General features: G+C 44.8%; 1 protein-coding gene across 1 annotated transcript in view; it reads right to left on the bottom strand.

Annotated features, from left to right (window-relative positions):
• The window catches only part of ERGIC1 (endoplasmic reticulum-golgi intermediate compartment 1), a 55,032-nt gene that overhangs the window by 22,103 nt on the left and 10,159 nt on the right, over nt 1-22,770 (bottom strand). Inside the window, exons 2-3 of the mRNA XM_014875942.2 lie at nt 12,120-12,181; nt 5,466-5,538 (exon numbers count right to left, since the gene is read on the bottom strand). Of these exons, the coding sequence (XP_014731428.1) occupies nt 5,466-5,538; nt 12,120-12,181 (135 nt within the window). The remainder of the gene's footprint in view (nt 1-5,465; nt 5,539-12,119; nt 12,182-22,770) is intronic.

The following is a 22,770-nucleotide window of genomic DNA, read 5'->3' as shown; positions in this document are numbered from 1 at the left end:
ACAAACCCTCCAATGCTGACATTCCTGCACCACCACAACTTCAGTGGTGCCAGACCAGAAAGCATTAGACAAAGATTAGAAAAATCTTCTTTTCAATTTGTGTGAAGAAACAACAAGCAGGTCAGCAAGCTCTGTGCTGTGTCGTGTGTCTGCTGCTCTGAGATTTGTCATCTTCTGCATCCCAATCATCTCCTCAGTGTGAAGGTCCTTGTCCCAGATCAGCTGTGGAGCACAGCAAGCATGCTGCCCTACAAAGAGAGGAATTACAGCTCTCCAGGAGACAGGAAGAAGAGGAGAAGGGTTCGAAAGACGTCAATGTAGACTTGAGTCAGGAATTGCAAATGACATCATGCCACGACCTTCCGCTTCCTGCAAGCCCACACAGGGCACAGCAACCCCTCACAAACGTCCAACACCTCGTGTTAGGTAATCCCCACGGTGCCACACAAACATCAATTAAGCTTCTTACCTGCCCACCTCTCTCAGGGCTGCTAAGGATTACATCCTTCTACAGAAAAGTGTCTGTCTCAAGGTCAGGAGCAGGATTACAAATCCCATTCCCCTTTGCCTGCAAAGAAGTGCTGCCTGTGCTGTTGGCTCCAGCGTTTCATCTGCCCCAGCTGGATAAGCCAGCAGGGCTGGAGGTGCATCTCCAGCTCAGTGTCAGGACACAGGAATTGTGGCACCTCTTGGCTTGTGCTCCCAGATTAGGGTTTGCAGCAGAAGAAACCTCCGTTGCAGCAGGATCACACTCTGCTGGCTGGTACCATTCCCATGGGCTGAGAGCCACAAAACACACCCCACACACTCTGGAGAGCCATGGGACAAAAAACCTCTGAAGACAGGTCTGGTGACAATCCTGCTGCTCTGCAGGATCAGTCCTGGGCATGTAAATGAATCCATCCTAGTGTGGACTAGGAACACTGCTCCCTGAAACCCCAAATGAATCCAGTGTGGACAAGGAACACTGCTCCCTGAAACCCCAAATGAATCCAGTGTGGACAAGGAACACTGCTCCCTGAAACCCCAAATGAATCCAGTGTGGACAAGGAACACTGCTCCCTGAAACCCCAAATGAATCCAGTGTGGACAAGGAACACTGCTCCCTGAAACTTCTGGAGTTTTGCTTCCTCCCACACTCCTGACAGCCTTCTTGGGGCTATCCCTGTTTCAGGCCAAGAACTGGGCTTTGATCATCCTAGTGGGTCCCTTCCAGCTCAGGATATTCCATGATTCATGGTTTATGCTCCCATGAAAAGGCAGTAATTTTACTGCAGATATTCTGCTGAAGTAATTAATTGCTTTGCAGGGGGGCTCAGATTTCCAATTAGCAAACTTGTCACTTCAGGTAAGTTTTTGTCTGTTATTACATGAAAAAAAAAAAAGAAAGAAAAAGCAAACACTGCCAGGAACAGTCTGTTGCTTCCTACAGTGTGCTGTGGCAGATGAATTAAGTGTTGAGCAGCAACATTCATACCACAAGCACCACATTCATACCCTCCTACCCCTTCCCCTGGCTGCCAATGCAAGGCAGACCAGATTAGTTAATTACATCTTTAATCTTTAATGATGGAATACTTGGAAAACTATTATTGATCTTACAGGACATCATTCATGACCTAATTAGGGTGATAAAACTGTGAGATTATCATCTTGCCAGCTAATAACGTCTAGCGTTGAGCCCAGTTAATTAGAAAAGAGATGGGTGATTTCTGTGCTTCTGATTTGCAACACAGCAGCAGAGGAATGAGGAGGCTCCTAAAGGCAGGACAAGCCATTTCTAGCCCTCAGACTACTCCCAACTCAACCAACTGTTGATCTAGCCCAGGAAAAAACAGACACATTTAACCCTTTAGCTTAATTTCTTCAGCCATTCGAGTCACTGGCTCAGTGGGACAGAATTCTGTGTTTGATGCTGTTCATCTTTCAGAGGTTCAAATGTGGAGCACAGATCTCCTTTTCTTTATCTTTCACAGAATTGAGGAGATTCATCAAGGCTCTTGGTATGGAATCACTTTAGGTTGGAGAAGACCTCCAAGGCCATGGAGTCCAAGCTGTGACCCATCCCCATCTTGTCACCCAGCCCAGAGCACTGAGTGCCACCTCCAGGGATGGGGACATTCCAATGCCTCAAGTTTGGACTAAGTCTTCAGTCACTTTCAATCTGGACAAAAAAACCCTAAAAATCAAGCAGATCCTCGACTTCCAGAGTTAAACTCACCCTCCCCTTAATGGCAATGATGGGTTGTGACTGAGGAAAGAAAAAACTCTTTTCCCTCATCAGCCCTTCACTGTGCTTTTCCTGGGAAGGATGCAGCCCCACCTAAGTGCCAAGCTTGGATTTCCTTCATGGTTGCTCACAGCCCTTTCAGGGTCACACGATAAATCTGGAAGATGAGCAACTTGGGAGTTTTGTACCCTCCTCAGGGCTGGTCTCCCCAGGAAAGTCGTCAGCAGCAGAAGAGGATGTGCCTTTAGAGTGTGTTACCTCTTCTGTGAGCTTCCTGCAGAGCCTTGGTTTGACTTCCTAACTGGAGTCAGCTCCTGTGCACAGACACAGCACTCATTAGAAATGCCCACACGAGTTATGACACAGCTGCTGTCCTCCCCACACAGGTAATGTTTGGCTTTAGGGCTATGACTGTGATCCTCGAGATGAGGTTGTCATTTCTTGGCTCTCTGCCACCCAGACAAGCCTTCAGCAGCTGAGACTGTAAATGCTACAATGGGCTGGTCAAGAAAAAAAAACAGCTTTGAAGTTGGGCAAGAGCAGCCAAACCGAGATTTCGAGTAATGCCAGGCACTGAGGTTGCTGCATCTGTGTGAATGTGGAAGAAAGTCCAGCAGTGGGCAGGAGCCAGTGAGTGTTTGGGGTCAGTGTGGTGCAGAGAAAACCTTCTTTTCTCATGTTGCAGCACGAGCTCAACAAACCACACCGACCTCTTGCTTTAAAAGGGTGCTGGGAGTCAGACAGGGAATCCTGTGGGCACCACTGAGGTTGCCCTGGAGGAGCTGTCCCTGCCCACACCCCACAAATTACTCGGTGTAACAGGGCTCCGAGGGAAGCAGGAGTGCTCAGCAGGGAACCTGCCACGTCTCTGATGTAAAGTGCTCACCTTGCCATCAGAATTGTGCAGCTCTCCCCACCCAGCTTGGCTCTGTCAAGTGCTTTAAGGGAAATAAGAAATGAAAGGAGAAAGAGTGATGCAGTCTCACAGCACAGCTGGCAGTGACAAAGCAGGAAAGTTCATGCCATGTCACTGCACACCTGTAATCATTCAGGTCCTGGCTGCCATTGGGAAACTTCAATCTGGGTGAGGTATCTGTTCTAGGAGACTCTTAATAGTAAAAAAAACCTTGAAGTTTGCAATAAAAGTTGATGAGAACTGAACAGTTTGCACATAAGGAATCTTCCATATATTTTTAAGTATTTGGATCACGGGCAAACAAGGCTCAAAAACCGTTTTTGAGACAGTATTTCCCCTGTTATTTGCTATTACCCAGTTTAATGGCAGCACAGAGTTCTCACAAGTTCCAGACCACGCAGAGTTCCCAATTCTTATTCCCAATAATGAGGCTCTGGTGCCTCACAATGCACTGCCAGTAATACCTGACTGAAAGGGAACCACAAGAGGCTCACAACAACTCGTTCTGGGTTTCTCAGAAGAGAAACCAGTGAGTAAGAAATGGAAAATAAAAGTTTACTCCCGCTTTCGAAGTCGCTGAACTGGGCAGGACTTGAAGTGACTTTCTGAAGTATTTCCACTATTCTGGGAGAGCCTTTTCACAAGTGCTGGGGGTGAATGTTCCCAGCAAGAGTCTGATGACTTGTAACTCATCAGAAGGAGGTTTTCCTACTCTTTTGTGTGAGCTTTTGTGTTGGATGGTCCATGACGAATCAGGTTCCTGCAGTCATTTGTCCCAGACCCTTGCATGACATCCTCTCTCAAATTTTACTGTTTTATTGTCTGCAAACACCTCCTCCCCATGCAGCTCCTGCTGGGAAAAGCACTTCACCACCTCTCTGAGGTTTTAATGAAGGAACTTGCCAGCTGAGCATGATTACAGCACTTCCCAATATTTTGGTGGAAAATGCATCATCTTCTTAAGGAAAACTCAAGAAGAGGCCTCAGAGAATTATGCAATTGTGCCGTTCAAAAAGGAATTTCTAGTCAGGAAACTGCCACTCCATAAAGATGTGCACTCCAATAACTGGGTCAAAACTAGGTAAATATTACTAATTCCTCCTGTAAAGCATTAACTGAAAGAAAAAAAAGAAAACTAAGCAAGAGAATAATCTAAGAGGAGGGCAAGAAAAAGCAGTGCTTTACGTGAAGCAGTCTGTCTAGCTTTTCTCTGTTTTTTAAAACAAGAAACCCAAGGAAACTCAGCCCTGTGAAGTGGCTGATAAGGTGACCCCGGATTTCACAAGCAAACACACGGAACTGAAGTCAAAGAAACAATGAGATACCATCTCTGAAGCAAACGTGCAACAGGCACAGAAAACGATCTCAAACTCGATTACACTCCTACCTTCAGTTAAACATTAGTCAACATTAACGTTATTCCTGAAATTATATTCTTGATCTATGACAGAGCTGCACAAAAACAATGAAAGAGCCTCTTGGTTATCGAAATGGCCAATCTAAGCAAGGTTTCAGAGCTTTTTTGCTCAGCACTGACATCTTTTGCTATCAGGACCATCATGTGAGCCTGACAGAAGTTCCACCCTTCCCAACTATCCAGGAACTGTGCCTCACACTCAGTGAGCTCACTGCCACATCAGCAGGGTGATGGAGAAGGTTTCCTAGAGCCCAAAACAAAGGTAGATGTGTTAAGAGTTACTAAAAGTTTACTTCGAGGCAGGAAAAATATGACAACAAGGGGGGGAAAAAATCTGATTAACTCAGTGTTAGTAAGTGCTTCATGCTTGTTCAATGAGCAATTTTTAAAAGTAGAAATTATTTCCATTTTTCTCAAAGCTGTCACCACCTGGGGCAATTTGTCCTCAGGCACAAAACCTGTGAAAAAGGTTTCCTAGTAAGGCTCAACAGAAGAAAAAATTCACACATTAATAAAGCTCCCCGCATGAATCAGAGATTCAGCTCTGACATTATAAAAAAAAAAAAAAGCAATTATTGATATTAAACTACTAATTCTTATTTTATGCAATCCATTTCTCCATGCTGCTAATTATGCAATCCAGCATGCAGCTAATAAAGGATCAAGCAAGTCTGGAACAGCTTCCTCTATCAAAAATAGTTCAGAACCAAGTTTGCCTATTAATTTTAGCAAATTAAAAAGCTGAATGCATGTCTGAGAATTTGGACTCAACCTAAAGGAATCCCAAACCCATTAGGCAATGAAGTGACCTAGTGAAATTACAGGAATATTTTTCTCAGATAACAGTAAAGCTGTAAAGATTCACATCTGCACAAACAAGGGAAAATTTGACTTTTACTTACATTTCAGTGGCTATGAATCCAGTGAGCTCAGACAGGAAGAGGAACAAAATGAAGAGACAGCAGCAGACAGAGACTGGAACAGAGGTAAGGAGAGGAAAAGGTTAGGTTTGTGTGTCTAACAAAAACAAAAACTGTTTACACATAATCATGTAATTCCCCCCATGGATATGCCACCCATTCACAACTGAGAATTAACAATCTTCAGAGTCCATGGCCCAGAGAACCCAACAGAGCAGTGATTTCACTGCCATCCCAATATCCAAATATCCTGAGGGGTATCTTCCATTTTTTGGGCCCACTTTTTCTGCCATGATTTCCATCTCCCCACAGCTCCTGCATCCTCCACCATGCTGGTCTGACACAGCTCCTTGACAACATCACTTCTTTGGAGCTTTAGCTCCCAATTTGATCACTATTAAAACCTCCAGAAGGAAGAAAGAACCTTGCTTTGAAAGCACACTGTGGAGGCTGTATTCTTCTTTCTCCAGGGTCAGGATTAAATGAGTGAGACAATATTTCTTGTTAGGACTCAGATGTTTATTATTTATCTGTTTTACAGTCTCATAAACTGTGAGTTCTACAGCACTTGAAGCTAACAAATTAAAAATGGAGACCTATCTCTCTCTCTCCACAAGGCCTTTTAAGGGTAAATTGCCCAATTATGAAATGCCACCTAAATTATTTTTACTTTTAACCCAATAACCAATCACCCATGGCCTGCAATGTGGAATTTTCTATCCAATTACACAATATCACCCAAACCTATGAAGAAGAAGGTGAAGAAGAAGGACAAACCTCTGCCCTAAAACCTCCATCTTGCTTTATATATATTACTGTATTTTAAAACCCTAAACTCTGTATTTTCCACCATGTGATATTACACACTCCTATTCAAACTAACACCAATAATCCCAGTTCCATCATTCCATTTTGGAAGCCTTCTCCACGGCCTCAGGTCAAATGCAGTGTTCTCCTGTGGGGTCAGTGCCTGTCAGAAGAGAAAATCTAAAATTCTCAGTGACCAGGGTTCCAACACACACAGTGCCCTAACATGTTTTTTTGGGGGATGAGGAGACATTTTGGCTCTTTGTCAGGTTCCAAAGCTCTGTGTAAGGCACCTCACAGCCTGCTGGGACAACACAGACATGGTAACACTGGAACTGTGCAGCCAGTTCCTGACTTCTCTAATTTCTCCATTTGCTGACATATTGACTCTGCAGAGAGGGAAAATCCCCATTGAAATGGAATTGTGAGGTACCCAGACAACAAATCCCACGTCTTTCCTAAGAATCCCAACCTGGAATTCCAAAATAACTGGAATGTCACTGTTTACTCCTCACCAGGAAATTATTCAAGCCACTGAGCATTCAAGCAGCAGTGAGAGTCACCCCCAGAGGAGGGGCTGGAAGGAAGCACAGCTGTGAATCCCATGGATCAGGGATGATTGGAGCAGACAAGGATGTGCCAGCTCAAGGAGACAGGGCTGCAGTATGTGCCTGTGTTCAATACAATACCCAAATTCACCATGAATCACTGACAAAAGGGAAAAGCAGGAACTGACAGGATCTTCCAGGGCTGTGACAGCCAGAGCACAATCCCAGCACAGCCCTTCCATCCCAGCACAGCTCTCTGTGAAATGACCATTTCACCACTAATTAGGGTTAAGAAATAAATTATTAAAAAAAAAACAAAAAAAAAGCTCTGTTCTTCAACTTTATTGCACATGATCTGTACAGCCTCACTGCCCATTCCTTTGGGAAGCTCAAGAACAGGCTGGCAACAATTTTATCACAAAACAGCCCTGGTCCAAACTGCCTTGGTAAAGAATGTGAGAGGCAAGGGAAGGGAAGAGGTGCTGAGGGCAAGTAATGAGACAGAGCCTTGAGTGACCTGAAGCCTTGTGCCTCATTCTTCCAGCTCTGAGGAAAGAGAAATGCATTGCTTCCCTTTCCTCATCAAAATAATTTCCACTGTGGATTCATTTACTGACCCTCCCTAAAGTGCAAGGGATTAACAGAGATGCCAAAAAATCCACTAGCTAGGATGAGGAAAGAGAGGGGAAAAAAAAATCTTGAAGACCAGTAGGAAAACAGGAAACAAGAAGGGATATTAATTCCTAAAGAGAAACCTCAGATGGCCACAGAGCTGCTCCCAAGTCTTGGCTGTCAGGACACAGAAGCTCACCAGGGCTGGGATCCAGCTGAGCCCCCCCTGGCATGGGGAGGAGAAAGGTCTGCTTAAAATACAAATTCTTGTGAGAACATCCACACCTACACAGGAGCCCAAAAAAAGAAAGTAAGGCAGGACATGAGTAGAGTGTTTGTGCTGACAGAGACACGAGATGTCTGATCTCTGGCAGTTGCAGGGGACAGTGTTTGACGTAGACAATCCCTTTTTTCTTTAATTGCTTCCCATATTCCTTGCTGCTTCTTATAATCCCATAAAGGCTTTCCACAGCATCAGCCAGACCTCTCTGCTCTCAAGCACTTCTAGGAAAGCTTGCTACTACTAACTCTCTTAACTGAATTCTCTCCCAGAGCTTCCTCTCTCTTCCAATTTTTAAACTTCCTTCTCTGCCACTTATATCATCAAAATATCTTCTTTTCCAGTACTTGCTCCCTCAGGTCCATCTTCAGTTCAGCTCTTGCAGTGAAGGTTCATGACAATACTTAGCAAATACAGCACAGTAAAAATTCCACTAACCTATAACTAAAAAACCCTGCAAGAATGCCCTGAAGTGCCTGGCAGGAGCTGACTTTGAAAGCTCCTCAATGCTTTTCCCAGTCTTCAAACCACAGAGTCAGTTTTGAAGCTGTAAAATATTACTGAGGGTGGACATGAGAAGGGGATATAAAATCAGCCTGAACGAGGTGAGTGGGGAACAACCACTTACTGTCTCTTCCAGTGTGGGAACAACAGGGAAAGGGGAGGTTAAAAACAAGAGAAAGGTTTCCTTTACGCAACTAAATTCTGAAGATTCTTGACTATGGATGGTGAAGATGCTTAAGAAATAAAACCTGTCAGATTACAAAAAGGAATCATACATGCCCTGAGGAAGAAATCCATTGAGGGATACTAAAAAGGAACCAAGTCCAGCTTAGGAAGCTCAGGAGCCAACTGAGCAAAGCCTGGTGTTTAACCTGCCCCTCCTGCTCCTTCTCAGGCATCTGCTGCTGGACACCCCGGGAAAGAGGACACTGGACACTTGCACTGCCTGCTAAAATCTTCCTATACACACACATTTCCAGGGCAGGGGGAGTTTTTGGCATGAGACTCGAGTGACAGCATTATCAGTTACTCTCTCCAGAGGCAGCATTTCCTCAGCTGCAGAACAGGAGCTCCTCTCTCAGCGTGGAGCTGCAGGCACAGGCGACGTTCCCAGCACAGGAATTTATGCACGGGGTGCTTCAGCTGCTTCTTTCACACCGAAGGCTTTTACCTGCTTCCATGCAAATGTGCAGTCCTACCACCCACATTTGACAAGTGTATTATATTTGGAAAAGTAGATTAAAGGCTGGGATCAGACAGAATCAAACAATTCATGCATAAAGCTTCGCTTAACTGCAAGAGCACGGCGACGTTCCCACAGAGCTCCAACAACATCTGAGACAGGTTTTTTAAAGCTCTAATATGATAACATGATCAATTTATCAAAGGTTGCTGGTGTAGACACACTGCTGTTGGCTAATCTGCAATCCCAAAAGGATGGGAAACTCTGCCAAGGTTTTTTTATTCCTGCACTAACCTTTTTGTACTTGTCCCTTCTACTCCATACCCTGTCTATGTACATTCCTGGCTCTGCCTCCCCACCCCAGGAGAAATGAGAGAAAGGCAAAGTGTTTAACACATCACACAGACTGAGAACGTGGAGCCATGTCTATATTAAGGCATAAAATTAACAGTATTTATTATTCAGTGGAGCAAACTGTTACGAAGCACAAGGAGCGGGTCCTGTTACAGGCGCCATGTGAATCATAACTTCGATATTTCCTGATGTGTATTTAAAACTCCAGCCCCCAAACAGCACCAGAGTATTTCTGGATAACATTTCCATGTGTGCATACAACATGTGCATGCAAACTATGCCTCCACAGCGATGGCTGGGCTAGCAGGATGGTGACAGCAGCTGCCTGGGCTGCAGGCTCCTCTCCAGAGCCCCACTGCTCCTGTCCAGCCAGATGCCAGCTGTCAGGCAGCCAGGAGTGCTGCTGCTGCTGCCTCTGTACCCAAACATGGCCACGTTGTCACCACGTCTGTCACGGTGGCACCACAGACACGTTACACCTGCAAAAACTGGTGGAAGAGGGACAAGAGCACGACAGGGATGCTGCCTGAAGAAGGGATTTTTATGGAGGAAAAGGAATGAGGAACTTCGACACACTTCCCAAAAAAGTCCACAGCGGTGGCTGTGTTGTTCTGGACAAACCTCACTCCAATTAAATGGCAGTGGATTGTTCTTGGTTCCTTCATTCTTAAAAAAACTGTTTGTGGCTGAGTGGTTGCCACACAGACCTGAAGTATCTTCCATGCAGCGTTCACTACAAATTTGGGAATTTAAAAGCCATACATAATAAAGCCTCAATAACACTCCAGTTGGCTTCTGAACTTGTTCATGTTCCAGATCACCTACTCTTCTCCCTCAAAATCCCCCAACACTTCCTCTCCCTTAGCTGCTTCTTCCCTAAAAGCCTTGGCCCCTTCAGCCCTGGCCCCAGGAGCAGAGCTGCTCTTTTCCATCTCTTTTCTTCTGTGATCTGATCTGTGCCTTCTTCCCTAAGAAACCTCAAACCTTTTTTTTTTTTTGAAAATAGACCTTTTTACAATCCAAAAGCCACTGTTGAAATCCTGCAGTAAGTCCATTCCTATTCCAGAAAGCCCTCAGCACCAGAAGTGATACTGAACTAAGGTTTCAGCAGAAATCATATGGAAAAGAGACCTAAATTAATAGTTGGATACTACAGACTATTTTACATCTGCTCTGTAAAACTTTGAAGACTTAAAGAAAGCCAAAATAAAGTTGCAGTCATAGTAATTCCACATGATTACTAAAGCCTAAAAGATTTTTTTTTAAAAGCAGAACCTTCCCCTGCACTCAAGCCCTCAGTGTTAACACAAGCTGACTTCCCTAAAGCATTTTATCACCAGGTCATGCAACCTTCCCAGGCTTCCAACTGGCCTGGCAATGGGCTGGGCTCATCCATGGCCTCTTACAACACCTAAGATTAGTGGCTTTCAAATTACAAGCCTGGTCAGACAGAAAAGCCCATTAGAAAAGCTGCTCCCAAGATCCTCACAGGCAAAGCCACCAGTTTGTTGGCTGCCTGTGTGGTTCAGAAGCTTCTATCAGGCTGCCTAAAAACACTCTGAAAAAAAGAAGGAGAACCAGTTAGAGAAGAAAATCAAAGCCTGAGAAGCTGTAAATAACAATAGAGAGAAAATAAGTCAGCTAATAATTGTAAGTAAGAGTCACAACCTTCAAGCATTCCCACAACAGACTTATCACTTGAGCTGTTTACTGCAGATCTGAAAGCCTAAACTCCATGGCCTTTGATGGGTTTTTTTTTGCTTCTAAAACACTCTTTTGCAGGTGATTCATAACAAGACAAATTCTCAAAGGGAGCCCAGTGACAGTGTGGGAACTCTTAGTTTCCAAAACAGAAGAGGAGGCAGGATCACCCACAAGTTCAAAGTGTTCTTTCAAAACACTAAATCTCATCCACCTCTGAATTCCCAAACTGAGTCAAGCTCTTTGTTCACAGCTTCAGCAAACCCAAAAGGGGGTTGGGATACAAGTAACTCAGTGGCCAGGAGAACTCAGGGGACAAGGACTCTGAGAGTAAATATTTAGGGAAATGTTATCTTCACAGAAGCACAGCACAGTTGAAGCTGGCAGGGACCTCTCTGGAGATCATCCCATCCAACTCCCCTGCTCTGAGCAGGTTGCTCAGGGCCAGCTCTGGGTGTTTGGAGCATCCCCAAGGACACACCAGCCTGTTTTGGACCACGCTCACACCGAGGAGCTCCTCCAGCTCACAGAGAGCTTTCCTTTGTGTCCTGATTCACTGGCACTGACTCAGTCCTGCTGTCACCAAGGGATGTGACATCACTCACGTCAGCAGTGACATACAGGACTACTGACCCATCTACCGTGGGGCACAGCTCCCTGATCAAAGCCAGCCCAGCTCAGTGGGACAGGAAAGCTGAATGAGAGGGTAATGACAGGCCTGGCAGGATCAGCCTGATCAATGTTTACCAAGCCCTCTGTCCAGCCAGTTTGCTGCACATAATTGTGTGAAATGGCATTACTCAGCCTCCAGCCTCCCTCAGGAGCAGGAAGGAAGGAAAAGGGGCCCAAGGCAAGAGATGGGTATCAGCCAAAGTCTGGGTATTGATACACGGGAGTGAGAGTGGATCTCTATCACTGCTTGGAACTGGAGGCTCTTCAGGGCCCCTTCCAACCCAAACCACTCCACAATTCTGAATTCACACAAGCTATTCCACTGTTTGATTGGCAGAACAAGCTGTCTCAGCAACAAAGGACACCTTTTCCATGCTAAACATCCCTTTAAAAAAAATTCCCTGCAGACAGAGAGGCCAAACAATCTTTAATTTTAGACCAGGGCTATGCAAGGACATCAAAAAGAAGTTACTTACTAATGGCCCCTGTGTAGGTTGGCTGTGTAAGGTCTTTTGGCACCTTCCTGTAGATGTCAAACCTGAAAGAGGAAAAGCACCAGCCATAAAACAGGTGGAACATTTCAATGCATTTCATGCCCCCACAGGGATGAACGACGCTGAAGTTTTTTCCATCCAGCTTTCCAACATTTTTTTTCAGTAGGCAGGAGGATATGGGAAGGAAAAACAAAACAAAACAAACCCCTTTTCTTTTGTACAATTATGTAACTGTGCTCTGTCTTGGCTCCCATTTCCAAAGCACTTCCCTCCACCTCCCTGTTGTGGATCTGTGCAATCTGAACTGTGAGAACAGCCAGGCAAGAAGTCATGCTGCACAAGTTTATAGACCACTGTAAAAAGAAAAGAATACTCTACAGACTCCTGAATAAAGATGTGTGGCAAAAAAACCCCAGTGAAACACAACCTATATTGCCCCTTGTCATTTGGATCCTGCAAAGCCAAAAATAGACGACCCCTACGTCAGAAATCCAGGTGTTGAGACAAAAAAAAATCCCTTGGACATTGGATACAACAACAGAAATTAACCCAACAGGTTTGTTCCTCCCCCAGCAAAATCCAGTTTAATATTAGACTGTTGTTTTGATTCAGTCATAGCTTTTAATATCCATAGGGCTCAGCTTTGCTATTTTAAAGTGCCCATGGTTCAACTCTCCCTGCCCTCATGTGGTAGCTGTATTATTTCCTGCCACCTTGTGCTCCTGCACACCCAACCACAATGCAGCTCTGACATCAGCTTTTCCATCACTCAATAAAAATTAATTAATGCATTAAAAACACCCACCCACCCACCCTAAAGAAGGAAGTGACCGGTTCTCCCTCAAAATAGACTTTTTTGGATATGCCACAAGCGGGTGAGAGCTGATGCTTTTTCCAGCCCTGGAGAGGGTTTCCAAATTCCCAGTCTACACTGCACCAAGATGAAACAGCCCTGTGTTTATTCAGTAGCTCCTACTACATCAGATATTTTACTGGGAGTTTAAAAACTAGATCATTGTTCTTTTCTTTAGTTTTCAACTGCTGAGATAACTCTGAGGAACTGCAGGAACAGAACAGCATTTGCCTTGCACGAGATCAGGACACTGTGCTTCACTCAGGAGCTGAAGCTGGAGGAAAGAAGGGAATGGAGAGGAGGTAGAAAGATATTTCAGCTGCCCAGCTTGAGTCCTGAATTATCTGTGCCATCACTTAACACCCCAAGAAGCCTCTGTGAGACACCTGGCAGCCCTGCTGCACAGGAGCTGCGTTTTCATCACCCTTCTCACTGCTGTCTCCTGAACACACCAGCAACATTCCCCAAGCAAACAATCCATGTATGGTTTTCCAGCTGCCCTGAGAACATCTGGAAAGTGCTGTTTGCATTCTTTCCACATCCACCGAAGCATGAGGATGGTGAGAGAACCCAAAGTAGCTGCTGACATCATGGTCTCACAGGCAGAGGAAGCTGCTGCTCTCCCAGCCCATTAAATGCTGAAAGCTGGCGTCGTCTGGCCAAAGTCACAATAATAGATCAACAAGGCTAAAAAAGCTGAGAGAGAACCAGAGAGACACAGAGCACGTGAACACCAGGAGCTGCTGAGTGTGAGCCAACACTCAGAAATAGGAAACAGCTCCAGGCTGGATTCAGTAAAAACTGCAGCGTGTGGATACTATAAAAGGAAGTTTGTTCTCACCGTCAGAAATATTTACTAGTATTGAATTGATGGCCCATCACTGCATTAAAAGAAAAAAAAAATCCAGCTTTTTAAACAAGTCATTGCAAAGGTGATGTCATAGGAGGCAGAGTTTTTCCTCTCAGATTGTCATTCATCACATAAGTAACACCCAACACCGTAAGTTAACTTTTTCATGGCCTAAGTAAGCTTAGATTAGGCAGAGACACTACAAAAAGTGCTCAATTAAGGTTTTATGGATGAAAGCAGAAGCTTGAAGGATGACATCCAGAACCTGACCCAAGCAGAAGGGAAGAGAAGGAGGGAAGGTGTGTTAAAGCTTGCACAAGGATGCTGAAATGATCACAACAATAAAAAAATACAAGTTTGGAATAATAGGCAAACACTGCTAGTTAGATTTTGCACACTGGTGTGTGATACCAGTAAATCCAAATGATCACCAGCCCAGAAGAAAAAGGACTGGCTATGTGCAAGTCTCCTGGCAGAACAATCAACAAATGAAAAGACAAATTCTGAGCTAGGAGGGTTCATAGCCTGGCAAAGGAACAACAGTCCCCAGAGTTCATTGATACAATTTCCTCAGTCTGATCCTTGTTAGTGAAAACAGCAGTGGGGTTTATTTGGGCAAGCCCAAATGAACTCAAAGTTTGAGGAGAATGATGGAGGTGCCATGGCCAGGACAAAGAGCCACCTTCTTCACTCTACCTAAACTCCAAGTTAGAAGACATGAAATGTGACAGCTTGAAAAGTATGTTTGTGAGACACCAGAGAGATCAAATGCTAGCAGTGAGGACACAAGCCCAAAGAAGGCTTCATTAATTATACACAATTATAAAAATAAGTAAATCAAGCAAATGTCTCAAACAAATCTGTGAAGCTGACAAGAATTACTGTAACAGGAGACCCTAAGCACCAAGAAATGAGAGATTTGTGGCAGCTCCCATCAGATCTAAGGGTTAAAAATCTGCTTTTACAAGAAAAACACTTCTCCTTTTGCTACTGGCTCCTTGCCTACCTCCAGAACTGAAAGCAATCCCAGGAGAGCACTTACACTGTCCTGGGAAGAGCCAAGGATGAGGATTAGACACCAGGGATGACTTGTAATGCAGGAGGGAGGAGGCAGTGGAGCTGAGTGCACGGCAAAGGGGAACAGGTTTTACTTGCCCTCAGGTCAGACCTTCCTGCAAGCACCAGCAGTAAAAATTCCAACAAGCCTCCAGCTTCCTGAGGCATTGGTCACTTGGAGGAGTATTTGTACCCTGGGAACAGAGAGGAACCTTGTGCTCTGTTGCAAGAGCTGCATGCTGTACTCAAAGCAGTGGAAGGCATTAGTAATGCTGCAGAGGGGCTGTACCTGCCAGCTCACAGGGCACAGACAGCCTGTGCCACCACTGTGCCAGCCTGGGCATCCACTGGCACAGTCTGGGAGTCACCTCCCGTGACCAGGAGAAACCAGGGTGTAAATTTACTCAGTGAACTCCCTTAACCTGCAGCTCACTCTGCTTTAGGAAGGGAGGCATCACTTCACACTCCCAGGGCAGGCACATGTGCATTTTCCACTGCACCTTGTTTATATTTAGCTTTTGGACAAGTTTCTTCCTCCCCTTCAGAAAGGCAACACTTGTAAGGTGAAGTTGTATCTTTGAGTTGCTCAATTAAGATCCTTTCAGAGTGGAAACAACAAACTTGCTGCTAGGAAAGTTCTTCCTCCAGGTCATATGTGTTCTGATAAAGGGAAGGCTGGGCCTTGCAATTCCAGAATATGAGGCTAAAGACAGAATGAGGCCGTCATCAGTATAACAAAAGAATTTCCTGACACATCTACAGTGTCTTTTCTTTCAATGGAAAGCAGGGTTGCAAACAAAGAAATTAAAAAAGCCCATTTGGCAATGTCAGGAACCAATATTCATAACTAACATGAGGGAATGCTACAATACTTTTTAATCAATCCAAGAGTTTGCAAGGACATGGCAAAAAAACTTTCTCACCTTCCTGGTGGGAATGTCAGCAAACTGGTAAAACAGCATCCCAGGGGTCATTCCTGACTGGGCTCCAACAGAGAATTCACAAATCTTTGTGTGATTGAGCCAGCTCTGGGGCAGAACTGCAGCTCTCTGGTGGCCAGGAGTCTTGGAAAGAGAGAGGTGACATCTAGGTGGGGACCTCAAAGGAGCCAAGCAAAAGGGTGGCAGATTCCAAGTGCCAGTAAGTGCCAGAAGGGTTTCAAAAGCTGTACCTTAGTTGCACTAAGGTGGGCTGCTGCTACTCATATTTTTTTTCAGAGAGAAGTATATCATAGAATCACACAGTGATTTGGGTTGGAAGGGACTTTAGCAGCTCATTCCCTGGGCAGGGACACCTTCCAGTAACCCAGGTGGCTCCAAGCCCTGTCCAAGTGTCCAAGGCCAGGCTGGACCTGGCCACCAGAGAGCTGCAGTTCTGCCCCAGGCCTGGCTCAATCACACAAAGATTTGTGAATTCTTTGTTAGAACCCAGTCAGGAATGACCCCTGGGATGCTGCTTTACCAGTTTGCTGACATTCCCACCGGGAAGGTGAGAAAGTTTTTTTGCCATGTCCTTGCAACTCTTGGATTGATAAAAAAGCCCAGGTGGCTGCAAGCCCTGTCCAGCCTGGCCTTGGACACTTCCAGGGATCCAGTGGCAGCCACAGCTTCTCTGGACACCTTCTCACCACCATCACAGGGAAGAATTTTTTCATAATATCCCATCTAACCCTGCTCTGTCAGTGTGAAGCCATTCCCTCTTGTCCTGTCACTCCAAGCTCTTGTAAATTCTCTCTCCATCTTCCCTGCAGCCCCTGCACAGCCACAATTGTGTCACCCCAAAGCTTCTCCTCTCCAGGTGAACAATCCCAGAGCTGCTCCATCCTCTGCTCACCCTGGTGCCTCCTCTGGGCTCTCTGCAGCAGCTCCAGCTCCTCCCTGTGCTGGGGGAGCTCTGCAGGTGGGGTCTCACCTGAGCTGTGACTGCCAGTGCTGCAGGAGTGGCAGGGAGGGCTCAGCACCCAAACACTGCAGGTTTTTTTTCTGGAATTGATGCTTCCCCTGAGCAGAGGATGAGCTCAGACCCTCAGCAGGAGCTGCCACAGGCAGGGCTGCCTGCCAGGGCTTTATGTACACTTGAAGAGTTTCAAGTTTGGACCCGAAATATTTCAGGAAATGAAGTAATAAATAACATTATTTCACTGAAGATTTCCACACCTCCAAACAGAAGAATCCTCTCTGACATCTCTGGAGTCTGAAAAGAGCGTTTTTAACAACTCTGGAAGAGGCTGTGAAGTTTTTCACGAAAAATAAGCAAAAAATGTGAGGCAATTTAAAAAACCCCAAAACTTTTAAGTAGAACTAACTAGACAACGGTTAAATTTGAATTTAACAAAGGGAAACACTGATACCCAAAGGAGTTCATATCAGAGGAGGAAAAATTGTAATTTCTCCTTCAGTTTCCAGCATTTGCCCATCTCTCCCTGGCACAAAGACAGGAGGGATGCACTGGCCATGGCACCCAGGGCTGAATCTCTCCCAAAATTCCTGTGTGGAGTCCCTGCAAAGACCCAGCAGAAGCTCTGGGGTGAGCAGCAGTGGAAAGTTTTCCTGAACCATTCTGCAAGGTCTGCTTTTACTGATTTACCTGAGGGGCCAGGGAAAGGCTGTTCTGGAGCTCTTGGAGTGTATTTTGGATTCCAGTTAATCAAGCAGAACTGTAACACATTCTCGTGTGGCACTTGGTCACAGAACAGAATTCAGGCACTGTAAATCAGCGGCAAAAATATTAATTTTTGTCCCTTTCCAGAAATTAATGCTCACAAACAGGGGTAAAATGGTTTTGTTCTTCAGGCAGATTATGTTTTTACCCCAGGAGAACCAAATATTTAAACATCAGTCTTCTTTTTGAAGCATAGTGGCTCTATTGTAGGTACTTCAGCACATCCTGAAAGCTGGAGGCTGTGAGCATTCATTACAACAAATTACATTTTTGATGTCAAAGATGATTTAAAAATAAAAATAATAAAAACCCAATCAGTATCAGGGCTGACATTGACTTTTAGCAGGTCAGTGGTGGTGTAAATACACCATTGTCATCCTGGCTCAGCAGAAAGGGTCCATGGCTCTGATTCACCCACAAGAATGTGGGTGTTGAAGCAACACTTGATTCTCCACCTCCCATGTTCACCAGCTTGGAGAAGTCACATCTGTTTTTCAGCAGATACCACGTTTGGAGCTGAGGTCACTAACTGCTGGGGACATTACTCACTCTCAGTAAGGAGTCCAATGTGGAGTGAACAACTACCTTAATTTTATTACACATCAGTAGCTTTGAGATCTTTTTGAATAAATGAGACAGCCTGGTGCTGCTGAACCAATTTGTTTCACTAACAATAAACTTGAAGTGACTTGCAGGGACAACACATTTTCCAGCAGGAACAGAACTTCACTGTGAAGTTAAACAAACACCTGGCAATTCCACAGCAGAAGTGACTAAACTACACAAAGGGGGAATTATCAAATACAAAGAGAAAAAGTAAAATTTGAGGGAGTGGAGTCTCCCTTTGCTGGGGATATTCCAGAACTGGATGGATGTAAAAGGTTGGACCAGTGACCCACTGTGGTCCATTCCAAGCTGACCCATCCTGGGACTCTGACATGCTGAAAAAAGGGGTTTAGGGTCAGTAGAAATGCCATTCCTGATCATTTCCTTCTTGGTAAGAAACATGACTTCCCTGAGATGGGCTACAGGTCGAGAAAGAGAAAGGCAAGACAACTATGACACAAAGACATGGGGTGGAAATAAAGAATAACCTTTAATAAAGAGCAATAAAGAAAAATAAAGAAAAACCTTTCCAGGCTGAGATGGCTTCCTGGATCAACAAAAACCCTCACTCAAGGGGCTCCAGTTGAAAGGACAGCACAAAGAAAAACAGAAATAACAACCCCTCTCTTCAGCCCTTCAGTGGGAGGCTGATTTGAACCACACCACTCAGATTTCTGTGCAGATCCCTCTTTTCACACAGAATTTATGTGCCTGCAGTGCAATTACTCCACTCCCAAGGCAGAAGGCAGGAATAAGTCTGTCTTTTCACAGCCCCTTTGAAATCACGGATATCACACCAAAACTACTCTCCTTTTTTTTTTTGCTCTAAACCTTGCACAGCAGCTAAAACTGCATTTTTAGGCAGAGACTAAGTTGGTCTTTGAGGAACTATTTCATGCCAGAACTGGGAATAAATACAAACAGGTTAAAGCAGTTACCAAACCTTGTTTACCCTTCTTGTTTGCTGGTAATGCCCCTCCCCATTCATCTGCAAGGAGCTGCAAACTGGAGATAAATTCTAGTGAAATATCTGGAATATTTCTGCTGCTGGTTTTCCCCATTTGTCAAGTCCTCCTTGCAAAGGGGATCAGAGCATGGCTGCAAACCTCAAATCTCAAGAAGCCAAGAAGACATGAGGTCACTGTTTCACCAATTCCTGACTAAACAAAGAACTTGCCTGTTCTTTACAATGTCCACTCATTACATACTCACCAGTAAACCCAGTTACAACGTGGAAGAGAGAATTTCTCCTGTTACACACTGTATTTGTCATGTTCAAGAAATGACACACAGGCAGCCCATGCAGACATTAAGTTTTAAAAAACTCACTCTTGAAAAAAAAAAAGGTGCTTTTTTGTCAAAAGAAGATAAAGTACTCTATTTGTTATACTGGTTTTCTCCTTCTGCAAAACTGCTGCACTGTGCATTTCTGGGAACATTCATTCAAAACAACAATCCCAGATGGCTTTTGATGAAAACAACATCAAAAAAACCCTACAGCACTGTGGAAGATACACAGAGAGCAAGGCAGGTGCCAAACAGAGTCAAGCCATGCCAGCATCCATTTGGTTTTTGATAAAAGTCACTTTGAGACAGGTCTGTCTGATAACAGGCTTGAAAAATATCCACTGCCTCTTCTTTGAGAGCATCTGTCATTTAGACATCCTAAACAAATTCATTTTTAGGCCACATCCCTCAGAATTACACAAGCCTCTCTAATTACTTCATGTAGATATCAGTGAATCCAGCCAACTACAATTTCTATTTAAGTGCCTTTAAAGAGACAAATCATCCTCAGCTCTGAGGATTTGTTTTCCCTGGAGACAAGGACATAACCTTGGGATTTGTCACTCGACAAACTTCTGCTCTTCCTCTTCCCATTTCCTATCTGCCTCCCTGAACCTTTTTGTTGTTTTACTGTGTTCCAGAGAGCAGAGATGGTTGGTTCCATCTCCTTTATTTGGGTTCCCCACAACCAGCTCTTCCCACGAGGTTTGTATAACTGGGTCTATTTTGAAGTTTGATTTCACGACAGAAAAGCTGCAGTGGCAATTCAGGAAACCAAGGCAGGTGTGAAGCAAGAAAATGAGCAACCTCAGCCCCATTTCAGGAAACACATCTGAGTGCACGTGAAATGAGCTGGAACAATGGTTCTGAAGAGTCAGAACCCAGCACACAGTTTTGTTTCCTCATGCTCCTCCTGCTCCCACCTCTGGAAGACCCTTTCCTAGAGAAAGAATTTCTGGATTATGATTCATTCAGTAGCTGCTACTATTAAGGCTCTTAGCAGAGATACCAATTACAGCTGAGAATCCACTTTGCATAAAACACTTCATCATTTTTTAGGAGGGCATGGGAAGCAGAGAGAAACTTAGTCATGGTAAATATAACTTGGATTAAGTCCATCTGACATTCAAAGATGACTGTGTACAAACAGACTCCATTTTTTCTCTCCAGGAACACTTCAGAGGAGGTTGGTGTGACAAAGGGCAGATCAGAGTTTAACCACCCTGGCTCAGAAGTTTCCCTTCTCCCCTTCCCCAAATCAATGCAGCTTGGAGGCAGAAGGGAAGGAAAAAACCCAGGGCATATTGGTTATTTTCCATGTGAATTCAAGGTATGAAAAGGAAGCTCTGCCTGCTGTCAGAGCAGGATCATTCAGGCTGGAGACACGAATGGAAACGCCCTGGCTTTAATCCCCAGTGGTATTTCTAGAGAAACCTTCCCACCAGAGGCATGCTGCTCAGTGACAAGGACATTTCTGTCTGTGTGCCCTGCTGACTTCTCTGACAGCTTCTCTGCTCATCTCAGCAAAACTTGACAATTAGAGATGCCCAAGAGAAATCCCGGCACGGTGGGGTCTGTGATCAGCCACTGCAACACCCAGGGATGGCATTTCCAGCCCTCTCCCCAGCACCCAAAATGGAAATAAATGAAGCAAATAAATGGTTTCATGAAGTCAACCAGATTCTCAGGCTGCAGCTTCTAGATCAGGAATGCTCCTGGAGTGGAGCAGACCCAGCAGAGGATGCAGAGCTAAGGAAGGGATTGGAGCATCTCAGGAAAGGCTGAACAGAGTCCAGAGCAGTCTGGACACACTGCTGTGCCCTGAGCTCTGGGATGGCCCTGCTGGAGCAGGGAGGTGGCACCAGTGACCCTCTGAGATCCCTTCCAGCCTGACCATCCTGTGAAACTGCTGCCCCCAGATTTGATCTCTCGAGACAGATTAAAAAAAAAAATAGATGAGGCTAGAAAAAAAATATGAGAAACTAAGATGGCATAGAGAATACTCCAGAGTTACTGAAAAAAATAAGATTTTAAATAAAAAATCCAATCACTTAGCTAAGAACTTCCAAGTTGTTTAACAGGCAGCGACTGTTCCTCTGTTTCCTTGGGTCACTGCTCCCATACAAATGACTTTGGGACAATTGATCCCAACTTTGTCAACAAAGCTGCTGGGCACAGGAGTCCAAGCACACCAGCTGAGGAGCACAAGCCATCAGGTGGCTTTTAAACCTTTCAGAGGATAAATAAAACCAAGCAGGCTTAGACACAGTCTCACTCCACCAAAGGCAGGCAGGTACTTCTATCAGAACACGCTTTTCTGGCTTCATTCCCTCCTACAAAGCACATCAGACACTCGTGGTAAGGTCTTGAAAAGCAAAGCTGTTACTTCTGTAAAATGGAGAAATCTAAAGCCACCAATTTAGCTTTCAATGTGACAGCTCAAGCTGAGGGAAATACAGAGGTAGAACAAACAGCACAGCTGTGGCAGGTTTGCACACATGGCACTCCTTTGATTAGCAAAATACCATCTACTTAAAAAATAAAAACAAAATCCCAGACGTCTGTCTGAAGTAGTTGGGGGGGGGGAGTTTTACTGCTCACAGTTGTTGAAACCATCCCTAGAACTCCTGTGTCCAGGATCAGAGATAAAAATATTAACCTTTTTACTTGTTAAATTGCTCTTATTCAGCAGTGTAACAGCTGGGGTGTGCAGAGATGGCCTGAAATATCATTTATCCCATTCCATGTGCCTAAGGACAGAATATGTGAAGTAAAACAGTAAAGATGGCCCTGGAGAACAGCTGGGATCTGGGATCCAGATAAGGCAAGAACAGGACACAGCTCCCCTCTGCTCAGGGACCCTGAGAGGGGCTGGGCACCACCAGACTGCAGCTGAGAGGAATGAAAAGAAGGCAGGGCAAGGGACACAGGCTGCCCAGAAATGCCCTGGGCTGGATTATGCTCCCCAGGTAAAAAAATAAATAAATTTAAAAAAATAAAAAAAGTCAGACCTGGTCTGACCAGCATTTTGGAGCAAGTCTGTGAACTTGGGAAGGATGGGCTTTAATTGGGGAAGCATCAAGAAAAGCCTGGCTTTTAAAAGCAAAGCCTCTCTTACTTGACACTAAAAAAGTGGTGAGTTCCAATGCCCTCAGCATTTTCAGTTCCTGTGGTCTTTGCTGTACCTGTGCTGAGCAATAATCTCCAATTTTGCTCCACAAACCTAACAAAGAAAAAAGAATTTCTACACATAGTAAATTCATTCTAAAACAGGTGAAGAAGTAGAGCTGCCTTATTCTGACACTTCACATGTGTATCGA

The sequence above is a fragment of the Sturnus vulgaris genome, chromosome 15 (genome assembly GCF_052056855.1).
Source record: "Sturnus vulgaris isolate bStuVul1 chromosome 15, bStuVul1.hap1, whole genome shotgun sequence".
Lineage (NCBI taxonomy): Eukaryota > Metazoa > Chordata > Aves > Passeriformes > Sturnidae > Sturnus > Sturnus vulgaris.
Note: the sequence above shows the minus strand (reverse complement) of the source record. Positions and strands in the feature narration are given on the sequence as shown.